The sequence below is a fragment of the Mustela nigripes genome, chromosome 4 (assembly GCF_022355385.1).
Source record: "Mustela nigripes isolate SB6536 chromosome 4, MUSNIG.SB6536, whole genome shotgun sequence".
NCBI lineage: Eukaryota > Metazoa > Chordata > Mammalia > Carnivora > Mustelidae > Mustela > Mustela nigripes.
The window spans coordinates 187,703,921-187,726,512 of NC_081560.1; the positions used below are offsets into that span (position 1 = coordinate 187,703,921).

Here is a 22,592-nt window from a genome sequence, read left to right on the forward strand (position 1 = left end):
AGCAGAAAGTCCAATGCGGGGCTCGATCACAAGACCCTGAGATCACGACCTGAGCCGAAAGCAGAAGCCTAACCCACTGAGCCACCCAGGTGCCCCAGATCTCCTACCTTTTATGCTCTCTCTTCTAGAAGTAGCTCTCATTTAACACGCCATTCTTGTTCTGGAATGGAGACTAAATTACAGGGGCCAGCTGAGGAGTCGGGCGGACCTGGGGGTGACCACAGACCTTCCTCCCCGCTGCCCCCTCCCCTCCCCCATGCCCCTGCTTCCCTGCAGACCTCGTGGGTTCTGCCTGCTGCTCCCGAAGCTCGGAGTCCCCGAAGCTTCCTGGACACAAGACTTGAGTGACACGCCACCGGGACAAGAGAGAACGTCGAAACTACAAGTCATGTGCTCTCTGTCCTGTCTTAAAGAACAAGTTGCCCATTTGTTCAGGGAAAAAAAAAAAAACAGAAAATTGAGTGGATAAAGATCCATGTCCAATCACGACGTCCAGTGCTACTGAGCTTGCTAAACAAGATCTCTCCGGAGACTTCTAATTCCAGCTCAAGCAGTCCTCAAACCCAGCCTGAGGTGTGTGAGAACTCCCATTCTGCTGTGAAAACATCCACACTCCCCAGGAGCTGCTTCTGCTTGCGAGGCCTTTGATCTTGGTAATCCGAAACCAGATGTAGGGAGCCCTTAAACCCTTTTGCACCTAAAAACAGGCGGTCCTGTTGTCTTCTAGAAATAGCTCTTTGTCATTTACCTGGCAAAGTGCATTTTCAGATGCTATTTCATGAGCTGGTTTTATTTCCCCCAATTCCCAGGAAAAGTAATGAGCTTTGCTGAAGAGGCTTTTTCTTTCTTTCTTTCTTTCTTTCTTTCTTTCTTTCTTTCTTTCTTTCTTTCTTTCTTTCTTTTTTTTTTCTCCTAATGAGTTGAGAACTAACGGCCTAAAAATATGAGCCCATCCTTTACTGCGGGACCGTCTAACCTGGCCCAGTGTCGGCAGTGAGGTCCCCTTGCTTCCCCCAAGAGGGCCATCCCTCTCCCAGAGTGGCCTACTCACGTGGAACCACCTGTGGCTCCTCCAGGAGCTCTGGTTCTCTGTGGCTTGTCTCGGGGATGCGCCCTGTCTCTGGGACGCGCCTAGAAGCAGGCAAGGCCCCAGGAGGTCCTTCACAAACCCGGAGAAGAAGGCCCAGTAGTTCCACTTCCAGACCATCTTTTCATCCTGCCCCCATGGAGGAAAAGCAAAATCAAGAACCCAAAGAGACCTCCTGAATCTCCTCTTCTTGGTCTCCTTGGCCAACAGCTCTCTTGGGCGCGGGCATTCCACCTAGGCTGGAGGTCCGAGCCCGCGGTGACCCGAGGAGAAGGAGCTCTCCTGTGCGGCGCTCATGGTAAGGTTGCGGGCAGGCAAGGGCAGCCAGGGAGGGCGGCCTGTTTGGAAACGACTGAATCCAGCTCTCTGCTTGGAAGGCGCATTGAGACCTCCTCGTGGACTGTCTGTGCTTAGTTTATCTCACGGCTGCGTCGCATCCAGTGATTTCAGTATAAAGCGATCAGCACCAACTTGAGAAAATAATTTCCATCTCTTCATCTCTCTTTTAAGAAGCACTGCCCCTTGGTGCTTGCATAGTAAGAGAAAATGCAAATCAAGAAATAAAAATGTAGTTTTCTGGGAAGTCGGTTCATTCCCTGTGCCTGGTTTCCTAACTGAGGAGGGAACTCTGGCCGGACGTTCTCAGAATGGTCCCTGCGTTGGTGTGTCGTGCCCAGTACCCGGTGGTCGCAGGGCCTGGGGCTGACTCGCTGCGGTCCAGTGGGGGACACAGCGTGCGTGAGGAAGTGGAGATATTCTTGGAGCAAAGACACACCACTAAGCTCCCCAGCATCTCGGCTGCTGCTGCCGTGCTCAGGCTGAGACCCTTTCCCTGGGCTGGCCTGGCAGCCGCCCCAGGGGCCTCATGGCACCTCCCGGCCACCTTCCCAGCCACCTTCTCCTACGAACGCCTGCCTCCCAGGGCTCCTCGGGCGCTGTGGGCCGAGAGCAGCGCCGTCCCCAGGGACCTGGATGACCGTTCCCCCCAGGACCTGCTGCAGGGAATCTGGGGGCTCCATGCCTCCCCAGCTCCCCTGGCCTCCTGGGCAGCCCCCTTGCCCAGGGCATGCTGTGTATTCCCCAGGGATCTCAGCCATCTCTGGACACACCTGGCATGTGTCTCTGGGGGTCTAGGGGACGAGGGTGTTTGGGGAAGGAAGCAAAATATGTCCCTGATTCCTTTCCACTGGTCAGCCCTTGCCCAGTACTTCGGGTACAGCCGTACAATTCTATGTGCTCACAGTTCAGGCTCCTGAACCCTGAGGGTTCTGTGTGTCCCAGGGGTCCCCAACCAGACTCTGTGTGTGTGACTAGTGGGGAGCTGTGTGGTCTCACCCCTGCAGAGCCCGGGATGCGCTTCAGTCTACAAAAAGAGCCAGTGCTGGGTGCCTGGGTGGCTCAGTGGTTAAGCCGCTGCCTTCAGCTCAGGTCATGATCTCAGGGTCCTGGGATCGAGTCCCGCATCGGGCTCTCTGCTCAGCAGGGAGCCTGCTTCCTCCTCTCTCTCTCTCTGCCTGCCTCTCTGCCTACTTGTGATTTCTCTCTGTCAAATAAATAAATAAAATCTTTAAAAAAAAAAAAAAAGAGCCAGTGCTCTCTGTCCTGGGAGTCTGGGCACGGTGGGCAGGTCCCCCACTGTCCCTGGCTTCCCTGTCCTCATCTGTCAAGGCCAAGGTGGCCCCTGCCTCTCTGAGTAGCTGCCTCTCAGGGGAGGAGCCACACAAGGGCCTCCGGAGGGCACAGGGGTGTAGACCTCTGCCGGGCGACCATCAGCCAGACCAGGGCAGGGACACGAGCCAGCAACTCCTCATCCCCTTGTCATTTCTGTGTGCGGGTTTTTTGGTTTTGTTTTATTTCGTGTTCTCTCTTAATAGGTGGGCTTCTCTGTCCGTCTCCTCTTAATGATGTTTCAGAGGTTCCACATTTAGAGGTTTGCAATTACCTTTGTTCTAAAGCAATTAAGTTCCAGCCTTCCCCAACTCGGATAAAAAGCACGCCCTTAGTGTCTTTTCCGACAAGCAAGACCTTCTCTGGAAAGGCAGGATCACGACGGATGCATCTGGAACACGCCGGGGCTGCACGTCGGCCGGCTTGAGGGCTTTTACTATTATTATCTGGACCTTCGGTTCATGTAAGTGTGTCCACACCCGAAGCTCGGGCAAATTCTAGATTTGTCCCTCCTTTACTGTGAAAACACATCTTTGTTCTTTGAGGTTCTGTTCTTCCCCAGCATATAACAAAATGAGAGTCTTACCCTATGAGTGATGGTGTCTTGCTTTTATGGGAAACAGATACAGTGTCCGTTGGTAAGGCCCCCGAGTCTCACGGGGGTCCCTGGTCCCTCGAAGACTTGCCGGGAGCCAACGGGATAGGAGGGGGGTGGGGGGCTTAGCTCGGCGCTTGGGGGCAGGACGTGTTTGATTCGTGGCTTTAGCTGCGATTCGAGAAAACTGGCGCTGTCCTTCCCAGTCTGTTTCTGGAGTCAGCGGGCTGATGGGGCTTGTCCACCCACGAGGGCCTGCCGGGACCATCTCCCAAGCATGGTCTGTTCTTGGCTGCCGGCTGGGTGGAGGGATCTGCGGGGCCCAGAATTCACCCCGTGCACACCTGAACCCGCAAAGATGTTGAGGAGATATCTGACCTGTGGGTGCAAAGAAGGGCTTGTCCGTCTTCTGGGAACATTGGGGTCCCGTTTGTCATCGCCCGTTGACGTCAACTGACTTCCCACTCTTGAGATGTGTCAGTGAGCCAAAGCATTTGGCTCGGTCTTCTGGCCTTTGCTTTGCTGCTTAACCCAGAAGGTATGGGTAGCGCCTGGCTTGATTGTGGTCGCCCCATGAAGTGGGCAGTGGGGACATTGGGGAAGGTAGGGTGCCCTTCCCGTGTCTGCACTCACAGGATTTCTTGGTGCACAGAGCGCCTTGCAGGGTCTATAAAGCAGTGGACCACCTAAGAGGGACCATGGCTGGTCTCTCTCGTTCGGCTCACCTTTCACTGAAAAAGCCTGGAAAGGCTGGAACAGAAGGAGACCCCAGTGGGGACCAGACACCACCCTGCCAGTTAGACAGACCTGGGTGCTAAGGGGCTGTGTTTGGGCAGAAACACGGAGGCCTCGAGGTCTGGCTTGCAGGGACATGTCAGAACAGTCAGCAGCCTTGGAGCGGCTTGGGCTCCAGCAGGGAACCTGGGAGCTTCTGCTTCTGCTCCTTCTGCTCTGGAGACCAGAGGCAGTGACCATGTGAATCCTTGGACTCAAGGAATGCAGAACTTCACCGGGCAGTCATGTCCATTATCCTCAGAACCTTCCAGAAAGGAGCGGTGAACATTCTTGGCCACCGTTTCAGGCTGAGGCGTGGAGTGAGGAGCTGTCCCCATCTGCAGGTAGATAATGGATCTCGTGTCCCCGTGTCTGCCTCCTGTTTCCATGACATAAGGTGACCGCTCTTGTGGGAGGCACACAGGCAGCCGTGCCTGGGGATTTGAGCACCGCCTGCCCAGACTGGGAGCAGTCCGCTGTCTTCTTTCTCCGGCTGCCTCGGAAGGTCACTGTGACCCACATTCCCAGGAAAGATCGGTGGGGGGGGGGGGGGGGGGGGGGTGCAGGGTGCACAGTGGGCTCAGCTCTGCATCTCCTGCCACATGTGGAAGGGGTTCTGTGGGCTGCCGGTCACTGTCCAGCAGGACAAAGCCCACCCCAGTGCCCAGTGGGACGGGGGCCCCGTTCTGCTCCTGGGACCCTGTCTCCCACCACGGCGAAGTGGCCTGCTGGAACACCAGGGCCAGAAAGGCAGGGTTCCTGGCTGTCGTCTTCTGGCACCTTCACAGAGCAGCAAACCCAGGCCAGGAGTGGGGATCTGCTCCAGGAAGAAGCCCTCCCCGGGAGGCCCGGACAGCCTGCCCGTGTGTGGATCACCTGCCTGCGCTCCCTGAATGCCCTCCTGCTCCATTTCTCCTTGGGTCTCGCCAGCGCCCCCGCAGGGTTCCCTCCTGCCCTCATCACAGTGGCTTCTGCTCCTTTTTCCCTTCTGACCTAAAAGCCCCGCCATCCTGTGATTACTTACTCTACAGCCCTGTTGATGGTAAATTCTCGAGGCAGAAAGAAGACCCTGGCCTTTTCCATCCGTGACTCTTGGGCTCACGCTGAGCCGGGCCAGGTGGCTGTGTGACGGCCGATTCAAAGGGTCACAGGACACTGGGGCTGGAGCCGCCTAGAGACTTGGTGTCTGAGCTGGAGGGAGCAGCCCCGAGGACACTTGGGACCCACTTTAGCACTGGCTCTTGGAGACTTACTCTGGGGCAGAGCCAGGTGGTTCCCCAAACACTACGTTTTCCTAGTACACGGTGGGGCCACGGCCCATGGGACATCACTGTCCGCCAGCACAGACTGAGCACCTGCTGTGAGCCAAGCCCAGTGTGGGCACCCATGCCAAAGTCAAGACGCCACCGGGCTCACGGGGCATCTGGAAACGGGCGGCACCTCTGTCCCGCCCAGCATGGGTGCTGAGCGCCCAAGGTCGCCGTCCCTGACCCCTGTCCCTGCAGATGAGATGGACAAGGACGGGGCCCCCCCGGGGAGATGCCCAGAGCCTCCGGGGCCACTTCCCTCTGGGGGTTGTGCTACTTAAGGCCTGTGCGTCTCCTTTCTGGATAATGCCAGATCCCAACAGAAGCTCTAGTCTATTTCTGAATACCGAAAAATGTGTTGAATCACACACATGCTCCAGGGGAATCACGAGCCTTCTCAACAGAGGACAGGGAAGAGACAGCGTGTGTCCAGTTGGGGCTGAGCTGGCATTCTGAGCTTGGGTGCCTCTGAGGTCCCTACCAGGCGGGGGCTGGAGCTTTTGGGGCTCCTGACCTCCACCCCCCTGCATTCCTAGGTGGCCCCAGGGCCTCTGCCCAGCCCCAAGGTCTGTGTCCATTATTTCTGAAACTGTCTTTCCTCGAGGGGAGAGGGCTCTTCTCTCCCCCAACACCCACCGTCTGAAGACCCAACCTCCCCAGAAGGGGACAGAGCAGACGTGGGTGCAGACATTCTCCGCGGGGCTGCAGCGTGGGCTCTGTGGTGGAGACCACGGGCTCACCCACAGCTCTGGCTGCTCCCAGAAGGGAGTGAGAGGCCACCGTCTGCGTGATGAGTTCAGAGCTCCCCGGAGGCACGGCGACGCCTGTGGGGCCGATTGGTTGTAACAGCTCGGTCTGGTGACTCGGGTTGACTGTCCCTGGGTCCTCCTGTTTTGCTCATCGGAAAGCAAGGTCAGAGAGGGGACATGTTCTGGCAAAGGCTCTCGTTGGCTTAAGGAGGGGAGGGGAGGAGGAAGGAAGCAAGGGTGACAGAGACGGAGACAGAGAGACACTGAGCCCAGCCGGGCCACCAGCCTCAGAGGCTCGGGCTCTTGGAAACCTGACATGGGCTGATGAGATGGACAGAAATCTGCAGTGAAAGCCTCTGATGACCTATTTCCTTCAAGAATGTTCATCGGGCTTCTCCGCGGTGCCAGATGGATGGGCCTGAGAGCTGCTCCTGCCCCCAGAAGCCCTAGGGCCTGGAAAATTCTGTCCAGTGTCATTAGCTTCTGCTTCAGAGCAGTCCTGCTGGGAAGCTTCTCTCCCCGCCCCCATCCTTAAACTCTGCCACCATCAGTCCTGCCAAGAGACACTAGGTGTCTCTGGACCCAGGTGCAGGCTCCGGGGCTTCCTGGAGCCGCCGGGTCCCCCCCAGGCACCCCCCCCCCCAGCTCAAGCTGCCTCTCCCTCTCCCTCTTCCTCTCTCCTGGACCGGTCGGCCGCGGCCTTGAGAAGAGGCCTCTTCACCCTAGGCAGCCTTGCGGTCCCTCTGGACTGGCTTGTCCTGCCTCCAGCTCGAGCAGGTGGTGGGTCGGCTGTACGGTGATCGATTCTCTCATCTCTCCGGGTAGAAAGCAAGCTCTGGGGGAACAAGGGTGGTGCCTGTCTTGTTCACGTGTCTCTTGGCAAACAGTCAGGTCTCCTAAATATCGCCCAATGAATGAATGAGCAAATAAATCCGCAGATACTTGAAGTCTACAGTTCCACTTGTTTCTTCAAAATCAAAAATCTACAGTATACCCAGCCACGAAAGTCTAGTCCCCCCACATCACCCAAGGTGGGTGGCAGAGGCATGGCCCAGGGCTCACCCAGGGAGGGGGGCTGCCCACCCCCGTAGTTGGCCAACGTCTCTGCCATCATCCATACTGCCAAGGGGAGGGTCAGCGGAGGCGGTGACCCTCTGTGCTGGGTGCCTGTTCCTGGGGACAGGTGGGGGAGGAGCTGTGCGGTTTCAACATTTATCATTACCTTTTACCCCACTATTGCTGGGTCCCAAGGGTGCACGGATGGGGCTTTGTCTTGTTTTTGGGCAAGGGCCTCTGTCTCTGTATGGACTTGCCTGAGGGGTCAGTCCAGTGGTCCTCTGATAAAATGCATCTGTTCTGAGTGTTGGGTGAACAGGCCTTTGGGGAACATGGAGGACCCGTGGGTGTGAGTCAGATGAGGGAGGGGTAGCAAGCCTTTGGTCAGATGTGAGCGTGACTGTGCTCTCTACCTGGCTCAGCTGTGAACCTTTGGAGGAGATTAGCTGGAGTGACCCCCGAGGTGTATTTTGGAGAGAGAAGGAAGACCAGAAGCTCGTGCTGCTGACGTTGGCCTCGAACAGTGGCAGGCCCAGAGAGCTCACGCTCCAGTCCCGACACCCCACTGTGTTCTGTCCATGTGTCTTCCCAGCTCCCTCCGGGGGTCGTCATTCCCTCTCTCTCTGTGACCCGCCCGGGTTTCTTGCTTCTTGTCCGTGCATCCTATCCATTTTCAGGTTTCTTCCATGGTTTTCATCTCACTGTAATTAAAAATGAGAATTTTAGTTGTGAAAAGTTGCAGTGAACGAGTCCAGGAAGGGCCTGGTGGCCCGTCCCCGGGGCTCCCCCAGCTTCCCCATGGTCTCGTACTAGGGCAAGAGAGCCACGGGCAGGGATTGCCTCTGTTTAGGGGCAATCACATCTGAAAGAGGAACCCTGTGCTCTGCACTGTTTCGCCACCCTTCCCGAGCACGGTGGGGCCAACACTTCCGTTTCAAAGATGCGCCGTGGTTAGAAAAGAAAGCGAGAACGCATGCGGAGACGCCTGGGTGGCTCAGCCAGCTCTGGATTTCGGCTCAGGTCATGATCTCAGGGTTCTGGGATCGAGCTCTCCAGGAGCTCTGCGAAGTGGGACTGTTCATTCAGATCAAATGACTGTCTGTAGTGGTCCCTGCTCAGCGTCCAGTCGAGCTCTCCTTGCGCATTTACAGAAGGTGAGGTTCACAGCGGCTCGTGCTCCCGAGAGCAGGTGGATTTCACACACGGCCCAATGATGCTGTAGGTCCGCGTCCTTTTCAAGCCGTGATGTTTCCAACGGAAAATGGGATGATTCCAAGACTGGTTCTGCTATTTTTCATCCATTTCACGGAATCCAGCCGTAACTGGGAGGTTCCTTCTGTGAAAGGTGAGCGCTTGGCATGATTGCTGATGTCCCCGGAAACGCAATGGAAGAATTCTGCCCCGACGCTGTGGCTGTCTGTTTTCTGGGATAACGTAAATGCAGACACGTTCGCGGAGCTCAGTGTTTGTGGTGAACGCATCACACCTAGAGCGGATGGGGACACACAGATCATTTTTAATTGTGCCCACACACCAACTAAATATTCCATCAGTTAAAATAGAAGCCATGGATGTCAGATTTTACCAACAGTTCCGCATACTGAGTAACGGAACCACACATTTACATAATGAAGCTGATGTTGAGTTTTTAAAAATACTTCAACTTGAGAGCGTATATGTTCTCTTCTCTGCTCGTCAGATTACGGAGTGTTGGGGCCTTCCAAAAACTTGCTCTGTCAACCAACCCACGTGTTCTACAGAGATGGTGAACTTTTCTGTAAACAAGGCCCTACGTGTTGGTTGCATTTTGTTCTTAATTAGTTGAATAAAAGTATTCAACAGAGCAGCAAAAAATACAACCACCAAGAAAAAAAAAAAAAAAAAGGGAAGAAACAAAAAAACTCTCAACGATTTAAACTTCGGTAGAACTACGACTACTGAAAACAAAGGTTGTGAAAGGAAAACATTATAATCTTTTCCTGTAAAAGCCAAAAAGGGATAAAGCAAATGAAACGAGTGCTCACAAGATACTCATTTGGAAAACTCTGAGACAATTTTGTGAAAATGTTTAATAGGAAGGATATTGTAAAATATATTAGAAGTGAAACATATTAAGAATATACAAGGCTAAGATACTGATCGAAGCAGGTAAATATGGACTGGGAATAGGTATTCTGTTCGTGTCCTCATTTTATTTTCATATAGCCAATTTAAAAAGGGGTTGTTTTATTAAAAAAATATTGCTTTAATGTGCCCTGGTAGTTTATTTTCTAGGAAGGTTGTTTTTTCTTTTATAATTTTTTAAAAATAGTTTTCGAATAAAGCTACTTAGTGGGTTCCCATTTTAGTAAAACCAACTGCTGACCAATAATGAAGTCTTGTGGGGAAGCACGTGACTAGAACTATTTCAGCCTCTTGTTCACACTCAAGAGTCCTGTTTTGGATGAGAAATTGCACGTGGCCCGTCCCGGGGGCTCTGCTCAAAGCTGGAGCAAATCTTTATGTCTGTTCCTCTGTGGAGGAGCTGAGTTTCTTTTGTGAGTGAGATCGGAAGGACCCGGCGTTTCAACCACACCTGCTGGGTTTGAGTTGCAGGGGACAGTCTGGCACAATCTGCTCCAGGAAACCCAGCGTGCCTTTTCATGCCTGGGACAGGAGGGGTCAGCCGGGTGGCCCCTCCCCAAAGACACCGGCTCAGGGTCTGCTCCACACCCTCAAAACCCGGCAGCTCCCAATCAGCTGGGAAGGCCAGCTTGGGTGTGGCGGGAGATGGCCCCTGTCCTCGGGAGGCTCAAGGTCTCAGTGGGAGATGCAGCGCCCAGATGGGTTCAAACAAATCGGTGTATCCCGGGAGGAAAGGGCGCCTCACTGGGCAGAAGCATGTGAGCAAGGGCTAGGGGGAGTGGGCAGGGGTGAGGAGAGTCCCTGCCCTGCCTCGGGGTCTCTGCCGGCCCCAGCTTCCTGTCTTCCTGTCTCCTGGCTGTCATTTTGCAGACTCTCAGCCTGGGTCCTCTTCCCCGGTCCCCAAGTGTACTGGCCTCCTTCTCCTTCGGTGCTGCACCAGCAGCTCACGTCTGCCCCTCCACACACCCCCAGAGTGAACTCACCCACACCCTGAGCCTTCAGCACCAGCTCCAGCCGAGCCCTAGGCCCTGGTGTGATTCCTGTTGGCACTCTCCACTAGAATGCTCCAGAACCCCGAGATGCAACAGGCCATCTCTGAGGACAGCAGGACGTTCGTCATAGGATGGCCATGAGGACTGGGGAGGTAACTTACCGCTGAAGCCTCAGACGGCTTGTCACACTTTATAGGAGCTCAGTAAATGGGAGCTTGTATTATCGTTTTATACCGTGCCCAGATCATCTCTGTTCCTAGACCGGGGACCCCATTCCCCTGATGTCAGCTCATGAGTGATCCCCCGGGATTCCCCAAGATGGAAATCCCAGTACCTCGGATGCCCTTACTCATCAGCACGTCCAGGTGATCGCCGTTCCTACAGATTCTGCCTTTGAAGCCCTTTCAGATCCCTCCGTCTTCTCATTCCCATTGTCCTGGCTTAGTCCAGACCTTTCTCTGCTGCGGAGGCCGGCGTGTGTCAGATTGTATGTGCATGGGAAGCACGCAGGGGTCTGGTGAAAATGTAGGGGGGTCCGGTGGTTCCTGAGAGGCTGCCTCCCTAGCAAGGTCCTAGGGGATGCCCGTGCCCCCAGCCGTTCTGGGGCAGCAAAGCCCAATGCCAGGTCTCTGGTGGCTCCTGACCGGCTCCCAGCACCACCTCTGGAAACTCCAGCGGCAGCTCACAGCCGAGGTTGTCGGCCGCGGTCCATATAAAACCCGTTGCTTGCCCTATGTTTGGATGCTTTGCATCTGGAGTTGGGCCCAGGAGTCAGCGTCGTTTTGTCATACACTGAAACGGTTCTCATAAGACAGGTTGTTGATGGAAAGGGAGACCATGCCACCAAATTAAACTCTCGAACATGACACTCAAAGGCCTTCTGGACTCAGTCCTGGGCGAACTGAATCATCGCCTCGTCCCCTTCTAGCACGGCACCGTGGACACTCGTCTCCAGAGCAGTGCAGCCGCTGGGTGGCTGCTTTGCCATGCATCCTTCCAGCTCCGCGAAGCTGCTGTGGGCTTGCCCAAAACCGAGTGTTAGAAAGGCGCCAGACGGAGTATAAAGGCGATTCTAATCAAGCCGATAGCTGGCTGGCTTTCCATAAGAGTCAAAGTAAAGCTGCTTTGTTGCAAACTACTGTGATAATCTCAGTTCTGAGACCCAGCATGTAAATGCCCAGAATACTTCACGTATGGTAGATTCAATACAAATCCTTAAAATTCACTATGGATTTAACTACTGTTTCCAGGATTCCTTTTGCGCAGACTCGTGTCTGTGCTTATTGCTAGCTTGCACAAACCCTTTGAGGGTGAAGAGCCAGGTACAGGAAAGTTGTCATCCGCCTGGAAATATAATGCCGCAATTGGGGGACTCCTGGGGCTTGAATTCAGCAAGGTTTAGTGCCCTCTGCTGGCCATAGTGGCCAAATCACCTGCGGACCCAGGAGATGCGGCCAACGGGGCGGGCCGGGGGGGGGGGGTCTGATGGGTCTTTGTCTGGCTCACAAATGTCAGCCTTCTCTTAGGTAGTGGGACATTTGGAGAGGAAGGTTTTGAATAAATGCATGTAACAAGAAAATCGCTTCCACTAGGAAGTCTGCGTCTCCGAGTTGGATTAAACCAGCGGGTACTTCCTAGTCCATTACTCTGCCGCCTATTCAGTTACGTAAAAGCGGTGTTCAAGAGCAGACTCTGTTTAATGCAGCCTGTGCACAGCTGCCCGTCAGGGCTTGAGGGCTTTTGTCTCTGGCCGTCCTGGGTTCGAATGATGACTCCTCCATCTCCTCTGACCCAATGTTGGGTCAGTTTCTCAGTCCCGGAGGGTTGCTGTGAGGGCAGTGCCTAGACGAAGGGCCTGGTGGTGGTAGGTGCTCCCCGGTCACAAGCATGTGTGCGTGTGTGCGTGTGTGCATGTGTGTGTGTGTGTGTGTGTCTCACTTTAAAAGTCTAAAATGTATTTGGTAAAGGAACAAGAAGAAGGAGGTGAAAAGATTGATTGTGGCTGTCACTGTCCCGGGATGATTGCAGCTCAAGATGGTTCCATTTCAGCTGAAACATGATGACGATTGTTTGCGCTCATTCAGACGTCTCCTCTGATTACAAGGGACAGTGTTTCTGGGACTCGGTCCATTTGTCTGGGTCAGCGAGGCTTTTTGCAGGAAAGTCCTGGGTGAGCGGACGGGCACCCAGGCTGACCACGGAGTGGAGTGGGGAGTGTGGGAGGGAGGGAGCCCACCCCTCAGCCCACCGCGGGAGGGAGCCCACCCCTCAGCCCACCGCATCACCATCACCACCGCCAGGTCTCCCTCGGCTCCCATGGCCAGGCCCCTTCTCTGGGGGCCAGTCCCTCTCTCCACCACCAAGAGGTCGATGCCACATTTCCTCAGGATCCAAGGCTATTTTGGGAAAATGGGGCACCAAGTGGGGATCTGCGGTGGGCCTTACAGGTCTGGGTAAAAGAACATTTTCCTGTGTTGAACCTCATCGCATTAGCCACCCACCCAATAAAGACTGACCTCCGTCCCCAGTGGGCCCACGTGACTCCATCAGAAAGGAACTGATGGTGGCCCCTCCTGGGGGACGAGGGGTCTTTCCTCTGCCTCACCTGGGGGCTCAGACGGGAGGCAAAGCCGTGTTCCCGGAGGCCGCGTGAAGTTCAGGAGAGCAGTAGGAAGTACAGGGCTCGAAGGAACACTGACCAGGCCGGCCGGCGCATTCCCATTCTCACTGCTCACATCTCAGGCCCAGGAGGACGGGCTGGCCTTTGGAGGCTCCATCAGGCTCCAGAGTGTGGGGAAGGCCTGCACTCAGAATCAGGGCTGGGGGCACACGTTGTGTTTGTGACTAGGGGGACAGCAGAGGTGGACTCTGTGCAGGGGTCCGGCCTCCTCGCTTCCCAGCACCCCCACCCCTATGACCACCTGCCAGTGAACCTGACTCCCGACCCTGCAGTTCTTCCCAAGGGGTGCTCTTCTCTTGGCTGTCGTGATACAAAATAGAAATGCTACACTCATGTCACAGCAGACACCATAGAATGTACCCGAAATATTGAACAGATCATTTCATGTGGCAATCCAGAAGCTGTGGGTAAAGGGCCTCACTGAGGCTCCGTGAAGCGACCTTTCAGAATCACTGATCTGGTATTTTCAGACTTTACCCTCCCTGGACACCTCCGCATCCTGGTTCACCTCTCTTCTCCTTGCAAAACCAGACAAACACACAAGAAAGGGAATTGGGGCACCTGGGTGGCTCAGTTGTTAAGTGTCTGCCTTCAGCTCAGGTGATAATCCCAGGGTCCTAGGATTGAGTCCTGCATCGGGCTCCCTGCTCAGCGGGGAGCCTGCTTCTCCCTCTCCCTCTGCTGCTCCCGCTGCCTCTCTATCTCTCGGTCTGGATATAAACAAACGGATAGATAAAATCTTTAAAAAAAATAAAAAGAAAGGAAATTAACCTGAACAGCAAGTGCTTTTCTAATGTGGGAACAACTCTTAGAGTTACTAACTTTTCTCATCCCAAGGTGAGATCACTTCCCTAGTGCACCAGTAAACTGCGCCAGGAGTGTCCCCAGACCCGCCTCCCAACCCAGTGCTCCAGAGCACGCCCACCAGCATTCTGTCCCCAGTCGGCCTTGTCCTCCATGAGTGGCCCTTCTCAGCGGGGGGCCCGACCACCCAAGATGGGTGGTGGGGCCCCTCTGAGGCTGTCCCTGCTTCTTACAGATTCGCCATGGAGCCCTTCTGTCCGCTCCTGCTGGCCGGTGTTAGCTTGCCGCTCGCCAGGGCTCTCAAGGGCAACGAGACCACCGCGGCGGTCAGCAACTGGACCTCGACGACCTCAGGTGAGGCCCTGGCCGCATGCCCCTCCCTGGCATTCCCCTGCCCCTCCAGGTAGGCTCTCGGACTGGGATGACACGGCCGAGGGAGGAGACGCAGGGTGCGGCTGACTTCCTCAGCGAGCAGAGCATCTCTCGCGTCACTCCTGTCCACACCAGCTGGCCAGACAGGCCAGTTGTGCGGAATTGGAGCAGAACAAATTGCAGTCCGGGGGCAGCGAACACGACCCTGTGCTGATGGTTGGTGTCAGCTTCGGTGGGAGGCGGGAGAGCAGAAGTGAAGTTTCCCGCCCCCCAATCCTGGGGATCTGATTGAAACAAGCCTGAAGGAACAGTGATGAGTCCGCAGGGGATACTGGCCCACTGACATGACCATTGCTGCTGTTGAGAAGTTAACATTAATATTCTTGGGCAAGGTACTGGTATAGTGGTTAGATTATACTTTTGGGAGAAGAGCCCTTACATTTTAGAGAGGCATGTTGATGTCCTTGCGAGGTCCAGGAGTGATTCGAGAAAGAGCAGATGGGGAGCAGGAGCGGGGTGGGGGGCTGGGCCGACAGAGCCATCTCGTCCTGATCAGAAAGGTGGGTGGCGGACACGCGGGAGTTCATTGCTTGTTCTCCTGCCTTTTCCATATTTTGAAAGTTAGGGGTAGGAAAGAGTGAACAGACATGGATGAACCCTAGAAACGCGCTCAGTGGAAGAAGCCAGACACGAGACCCTGTGTTGTGTGGCTGCATGGAAGGGAGATGCCCAGAATAGAGAAGCTGATGCCAGAGAAGGGACAGGAGTGCTGGGCTGGGCTTGGGGGTCAAACGCCAAGTGACCCCAGGTGGCCGAGAGGTGGATGGGAATGTTCTGGAATGCTGAGAAAAATTCTGTGAATTAGCTGAAAATCACTGAATCGTAGGCTTAAAACGGGTGAGTGTGTAGTATGTCAATTTTACATCAAGGAAATGAGATACATGCCGTACAAGGGTTAGAGGAGGCGGCGGCGGGAGGAGGAGTGGCAGCGAGAGCGAAGGCTCTCGAGACACGTGGCCCGAGTTCAGCTCTAGCTCTGCCGGCCGCTCATTGGCCGAGTGATCCGGAGTAAGACCCTGAACCTCTTTGTGCCTCAGTGTCCCCGTCTGTGAGACGGAGGTGGTAATAGTGCCTGCTACTCAGCAGTGCAGATTAAGGAGACAACCAGCCGGGGTTCAGGAGCTCGTCCACGGGGCCGCTGCTGTGCTTGGCAGGACACCCTGTCAGAGGAGGCCTGTCTGTCCCCCGGCCAATCTCTCACGGCCCAGACATTGGCTCTTCAGTGTCCCTTGATCTCTCCTCCTTGGATGTTTGCCCAACACAGAGGTCCAACTGGTGTTTTCAGGGTCCCCACGGACTGGACACAGGGTCCCTGGGCCACACCTCCCTGGTAGATGGAGGCCCATCTGGCTGCCAGCTCCGGCCCGTGGCCAGGGTAGTAGGAATCTGTAACCAGTAAGACCTATTCCCCCGAGGGTGCCTCGGAGCCTCTTGTCAGTCCCCATATGCCTCCTCCGTGCCCCCTTCCCTCTCCATTCCTAAGACTCCCAGACATAAAACTCAAGGACTTCTCTGATACGGTATTACTTGGTGAATTGGTTAGTGTTCTCCAGAGACACAGAATCCACAGATAAATATTTATATTTTCATTTATATCTGCACCTGTGTCTGTATCTGTAGTTATATTTATTATAAGGAATTGGGTCACACAATTGTGGATGTTGTCAAGTCCAAAATACACAGAGCCAGTGTCCTAGTTTGAGTCTGAAGGCTGGCAAGTGGCTACAGAACCAGAGAGAGTGATGTCCCAGTTGGAAGGCAATCAGGCAGAAAGAATTCCCTGTTACTCACAGAACGCCTGGCACTTTTATTCTATGTGGGCCTTCAACTGATTGGATGAGGCCCACCTACAATGGGGGGAGGGGCTGCAATCTTTTTTTTTTTTTTTCCTGAGACACCAATTTAAATGCTGACTGTCATCTGAAAAGCAGCACCCCCCTGGAAACACCCAGGACAATGTTTGACCAAGTATCTGGCAGCTCGTGGTCCAGCTAAGTTGACACACACCAAAAAAATGCTTATCCCAAGGCCTTGGGAAAACAAAAATGATCGCCATCCCTCTGGAAGAGAAAGCCTGGGCGGGGTGACTCGAAGTGCTGCCTTTTGGGCTGTTGTCAAGGGTTCAACACCCATCCAGCTCAGGAGCTTTGCATGATTTTCTAACCCCACACATGTCCTACAAATGCACCGTTAGGCCCCAAGAGGAGGGAGCGGTGGGGCTCAGTCTCTGATGCCTGCCTCCAGCAGGGGGTGGCAAGCATAGCACGGGCCTTGCTTGGAAAGCCAGAGAAATCTAGAGCCACATGAAAGGAAAGACAGAGGCTCCCAGCACATGGAACTGCATTTGTCATCCCACATCACAGCCAGCTGGTCTCCGGGAGCCGGGGCGGGGGGTTGCTGGCACTGTCCCCCAGCCTGGACGGTCCAGACCCGCCCCGAGGACAGTGTGTCCCTGCAGCCCACAGAGAGGAGCCGGCTGCTGCTGGCCCGAGGCCGGACACCACCTGCAGCAGCGCTTACCACAACAGCAGCAGATCTACCAGGCAGAACGTCGTTGGCCCAAAGCAGAGAAGCGACGTGGGGCTGTGTGGGCGCTCCAGAGAGGACATCTGTCGGGCGGGGTGACTCAGCCTCACCCCTCCGCCTCCTCAGTTCACTTGAAAGTGAAATGATTGGCTCATGAGATGGCTGTGGGCGTTGGGGGCTCCTTTCAGGGAGGGGGACTGTGGTGAGATCTCATGCCCATCAGAACGGATGTGACACTCGGCTCTGTGCTGCTTCTGCTGGGGGCCTTGTGGGCGGGGCGGTGGCTGCTGGTCACACAACCAGGAGGGAAATCGGCAGTGGCCCCACTTCAAGGTCTGGGTGTTACCACGTGGACAGGCTCCCTTGACCTAGAATCCCAGGGCGGGGGGAGCCTGACTTTGTGAAGGTGTCCTTTGCAACTTTGTTCCCCAAAAGAAGGATTATTTGGGATAATCCCAGCATACAGCCCCAGTGTATCAATTAACCAGAAATCATCTCATTTGTTCCTTGAACAGAATGTTTTAAATAATCATCAGGAGACATTCCTTTACACAGGAGTTGAGGGTAAAGATTTACAGTGTAATGAAATGTTGCTGTCCTTGCTACAGGAAGGGTTCCTAAAAAATTCATAAGAAATAGATAACACAGGAAAATGGTGGAGGTTGTGACCAAGCCAAATGCAAATATCGAACTGATGATGCTTTATTGATCATGAGATGATGTTTAACTCTATAGAAGGTAGGGAAATGCAGATTATTTTACTTATCAGGCTGACAAAAATTAAGAGGATTGCTCATAGCTGGAAGAAATCACTCCATCACCCAGTCGAGGCGAGCACGGAAGCTGGAAATGCTGCAGGGGTCTTTCGAGCAGTTTCTACTACAATGCACTGTGTGCGCACACAGAGGTACAGGGTCCCCTTCCGGAACCTTCTATAGAAGCACTTTCAAGATACACCAAGATGAAGATACGAGATGGAAAGTTCTAACAGCCAAAGAGTTGGAAACAACCTAAATGTCCATTGAAATTTCAGGTTTTTCAGAAAGTGGACGTCCAAGCAAGTGTGTGTTTGCTGGTACAGAAGCTTCCCAGGGCAGACGGCCCAACGAGGAAGGCGAGTCACAGAGCTGGCCGATAGCCAATTTCATCTGTTTTTTTTGTTGTTGTTGTTGTTTTGCACATTTCACTTGGCACAGGGGACACGGCCTGTAGAGGCTTTTTTTCTAGACCGTAGTATTTTTCAAAAATTGCATTTAGGTTGCATTACTTATCTATATTTAAAAATCAGATCATTTTTTACATGAAAATATGAACTTCTTCTTTTGGCAAACTGGAGGAACTGGATAGTGGGGGGGGGCACTCTCAGTTCTCCAGGCCCCCCGTCAGGCCCCCCGTCAGGCCCGCCGGCTCTTGAGTGTTCCTGCCAATCTCTGCCTTCCAGAAAGAGGCAGCTGCTGACATTGATCCTTGGATCTGCAGATTCTGCCTTGCACACAGCACAAAGCCGGATCTGTGGGTCGTTCTCCCTGGGTCCTCAAGGGTGTGCTGTGGAGACATCCACCTCTGTAACCTTGGCCTTTACTGGAGGCAGCCTGAGCCTGGAGGCCAGACCCTGGAGCCTCCTGACCCTAGGGATGGTCTGTCTGTGGTCCAGGCGCCCTTCAGACCCCCAAGTCAGGCCAGGTCCCCCTAGTCCTCAGACGGGCGAGCTAGCCAGGCAGTCACTGCCAAGATTGGAGCTGAGCTGGGGCAGCCTGACCTCTGGGCAAATGCAGAAGTTGGGGGAGGAAAAGGCACCCGCCCACACTCTGAGGTTGCATTTGGCAGGGCAGGGATAGAGCCCTGTCTGCGGTGTGGGGCTGGGCCCAGCTCTGCCCCTTGGTGTCAGGCATCTCCCCCATCAGACTGTACTTGAGTAGGCGCCAACGCCCCGGCAGAGCAGGGAGGGGACTCACTGGATGCGGAAGTGTGGCAGCCTCAGGCCCGATCTGCTCCCCGGGCAGCTCTGCAGTGGAGGGGGCGGGGAAGAGGAGAGGACCCAGGGCTCTTAGTGGCTCAGCCTGGGTCACCCTGGCTTTGCCCTCTCGCTTGGCTCGTGAGGTTGCTAGTCAGAGGGGAGAGGCATTGGCTCAGCCTGGAAGGAGGGTGTCTTGTCGGTTGGCCTCCTTCTCCTCACAGACCCGCTGCCCCCAGGGCACCTCTGCATCAGCTGGTCACTCGAGTCATTGCCGTGCTGTCATTTATTAGAAATACCTGCGTTAGCCGCTTACAGGGACGGGAGTCAGCATGAGGCCCTGCCTGGGGGGAGGCTGCTTAACACGTGGGGCATGAGATGCACAGAGGCCCTTTAGAATACACCAGCACTGGGATGTGGGGGAAGGAGGCTACCGGCCTGCGATGCTCCCACTGCGCTCAAGGCTGTGCTTAGTGCTTCTGGGAACTCAGAGCCAAGGAAGCTGAGTTGTTGCCTTTGAGGGGCATCCACTGAATCTGAGGGAAGGCAGTCACCCCACACGGCCAGTTCACTCCAGCAGAGTGGGGTCTGTGCTTATAGAGAGTCTCTAGGATCCACAGGAGGAAAATCAAGTAGGCTTCCTGGAGGAGGAGGCATTTGATATGCTCCTTGGGAGCAGGTCCATTTTGATGAGGAGAGGGCAGCACGGCAGTCTGGGGTGGCGGGGGCTCAGGCAGAACTTCAGGGGGAGGGGTGGGAGCAAGGCCACCAGAGCCCCTCGGAATTGGGTTTCACTGGGCTGGTCCCAGGGAGCCACACGGCAGCTGCTCTTGATCCGAGGACATGCGACCTTCTGAATGAGAAAATTCAGCCAGGACCAGTAGGACTGGGAGCTCGAAGCTCTAGAAGACCTGATTGTGGCCTGGCCACAGCCTGACCCAAGGGCCAGGCTACAGGCTACACCCCGTGCCCTGAGCTCTTGCCTGAGGTCCTGGGAGCTCCGCACGCCGTCCTCAGAACAGAACAGCGGGCAGCTCATCCCCCAACCTCCTCTACTTTCCCACGATGGGGGGAGGCAGGTGCCCCAGGAACGCGGGGTCATAGGTTACTTGAGGGTCCGGGGCTCCCCACTGTGCCTTCACTGCCCCTCGGGGAGTCTGGGAGTCTGGGATGAAGCCACCAGGCCCTCAGGTCAAGCTCCCTTGCGTGGATCAAAACCACTCATCTCTTCGATGGGGAGCACGGCGGATGGGGCCCATGGCGGGCTTTGCAGACTCTCAAGTGTGGTGCTGGGGTCCAAGAAGAGCTGAAGAAGGTTCTGTTCTCAGGGAAGAAGTTTGAATGGGACGGAGGGCAACAAATTTGCAAACTGTAAGGTGCAGCCTAGTGTTGGGGATCTTTCCTTGCCCAAACGCCACTTTCCCTGTTATCTGAGTCCTTGCCTGGGGTCTCCCATGGCGATGGGGCCCGGCTCTGCCCGCAGGCCCTCCCGCCCCAGGCGCGCCGCAGCCGCTGCTGGCCTGGCTTCTGCTACCTCTGATGCTGCTCGTCCTCCTCCTGCTCCTCGCCGCCTACTTCTTCAGGTAGGAGTGTCCCCGGGGCGCGGGCGGACTTGCCCCAACCAGCTCTGAAGAGGAAATGAGCTGCTCGAGGCTGCAGGGCGGGTGTGGGCCCAGACAGAGGGTGGCGGGGCTGGTGACGGGAGGGGCTGGGGACCCGCGGGGTTGGGGACCGGAGGCCAGGGTGGCTCGGCCCAGCCATGAGCAGCAGGAAGAGCTTCTCCCGGCTCACCTGGTGGGTATCGCCACGCAAAGTCCCTGTGGTCTGGGAAATGCCCCCGGGCCCGGAGCTAACCGGTCTGTGTCTCCAAGGTTCAGGAAGCAGAGGAAAGCCGTGGTCAGCGCCAATGACAAGAAGATGCCCAACGGGATCCTGGAAGAACAAGGTACCAGGGGGCCGGGGGCGGGGGTGCGGTGGGTGTTGCGCTCTTTCTGACCTCACCGGGGGCCGTGGTCTGCCTTTTGTTTTAAATGTTAAACTCCCTCAGCTTCGAGACTCCCATCTCGCTCTCCCTGGTTTGACGCTAGCCTTTAGGGTGGTAGAATTTTACCATTTCAAGACTTTTCTCCATTTCTCTCTGGTGGGAAACAGACACTTGCTTTCAGTTTGTGGCTTTGTTGGAAACGTTCACATCCGGTCGTTTTTTTTACGGAGTTTTGACATGTAATGTTTTTCAGTAAGCCCTCACAGTCCTTCTAGAACGAGATGGCCTGGTTCTTACTCTAAAGCGCTCTGACGGGTTTCCCTGAAATTTGCACTGGTTCGGAGCGCGATGCAAAAAGGGAGCCGATGTGTGTGTGTGTGCAGCGGGCATGGTTGCTGTCGGTGGAGGGCTTCCAGACCTTTCTCCCTCCGCTCTGAGTCCAGTTCAGAAAGCGTTAATGCAACTGACAAGGCACATTGTTTCTTTGCCCCCCCCCCCCCCCCAGCCAGATGGCCGGGAAAGTTGTGTGAGGCAAAAGCTTTCAAAAGTATTGGTTCACACCAGTGGCTGTTGCTTCCTCTGGTCGCCTGCTGCCGGCTCGTTCCACGCCAGGAGGGAACAAACACGCTATCAGACTTGAGACGCGCTGGCAGGACAGGCAGCAGGGACAGACTCGGGGGGGGGGGGGGGCTCCAGGGCAGTTTCTCAGGCTTGGGGCCGGGCGTACCTTGTTAGGTGCTAACGTGGCCTCCGAGGCCCCCTTCCTGCCCCGATTCCCTGCCCAGCACCTTTGAGCAGCCGGAATGGGAGGGAGGAAGGTGTGGCTGGTGAGCCCCGGAGGCCCCCGCCCAGACTCCTTCTGACACATCTTCTCTCCGAGGAACGAGCCCGGGGAGGAGCTCTTGGCTGGGCCGCAGAACGGCGCTGCAGGTGGGGACAGGCCCTCGGCCGCCTGACGGCAAAGGTTCCACGTCAACCCTGCTGAGAATATCGGCGCATTTTCCGGGGAGGGACGCACATGCCAGGGATTGCTCCGTTTGTCTCGCTCGGAGTTGATGGAAGGAATTTGGCCAGGAACTGCCCCGCAGCCAGCCCTTCCCGGGGCCTCCCTGCGCGCTCGCTGCCGAGCAAGCGCAGTGTTTGCCTCGCTCCTCCTGCAGCTCACGGGCTGGCCGCATCCAGGGCCGTGTGTGTCACGAAGAAGACAAGGCTGAGGGAGACTCACATCCTAACCGGTTCCCGGTCTCTTCCCAACTCAAACCAAAATGATTCTTGCTAGTTTATCAACATAGTCTTCCTCCTTATTTCAATCCTGGAAAATTGAGCGGACGGGCGGACTGCCCAAATCCTTTGCAGAAGGAGCTGAGGCGAGGGGTCTGAAATAAGGCATCTGTGGTGGGTGGGAGCTGGTCCCCTCCCCCTTCAGTTTGAGGTGGGAGCTGGTCCCCACCCCCACCCCGAGGAACACCTCTATTTGTAAATGGCGTGGGTGTATCACAGGCGACAGATCTCCACACTCACTCAGGTGCTCAGACCCCTCCCCGGCAGCCGGGGCTACCTGATCTAAGAGCAGTGAGCTGCCCCCCCCCCCCCCCCACACACACAGCTTTGTCTTTCTTCCAGGAATGCTGTCAGTCCATCTGGTTACGGAGCCAGCTGTCCCGGAATGTGGCTCAGTGGCCCCCATGTTTCTTTTGGTCCCACAGAGCAACAAAGAGTGATGCTTCTCAGCAGGTCCCCCTCCGGGCCCAAGAAGTACTTTCCCATCCCCGTGGCGCACCTGGAGGAGGAGATCCGAGTCCGCTCCGCAGATGACTGCAAACGCTTTCGGGAGGAGTTCAATGTGAGTGGGGTGGGGGG

General features: G+C 55.5%; 1 protein-coding gene across 11 annotated transcripts in view; it reads left to right on the plus strand.

The window, feature by feature from the left end:
- The window catches only part of PTPRE (protein tyrosine phosphatase receptor type E), a 148,666-nt gene that overhangs the window by 93,170 nt on the left and 32,904 nt on the right, over positions 1-22,592 (plus strand). For 9 of the 11 annotated variants that reach the window (XR_009404034.1, XM_059398817.1, XM_059398813.1 and 6 more), the window contains 4 exons: positions 14,072-14,190; positions 20,232-20,331; positions 20,620-20,693; positions 22,439-22,575. Coding sequence is in view for 10 of the 11 variants with exons in the window: in XM_059398817.1 (XP_059254800.1) it covers positions 14,072-14,190; positions 20,232-20,331; positions 20,620-20,693; positions 22,439-22,575 (430 nt within the window). In the remaining variant the exon portion in view is untranslated. Of the gene's footprint in view, positions 1-14,071; positions 14,191-20,231; positions 20,332-20,416; positions 20,543-20,619; positions 20,694-22,438; positions 22,576-22,592 lie in introns of those variants that run through there. The other 2 variants (XM_059398819.1, XM_059398820.1) reach the window with 2 other exon arrangements.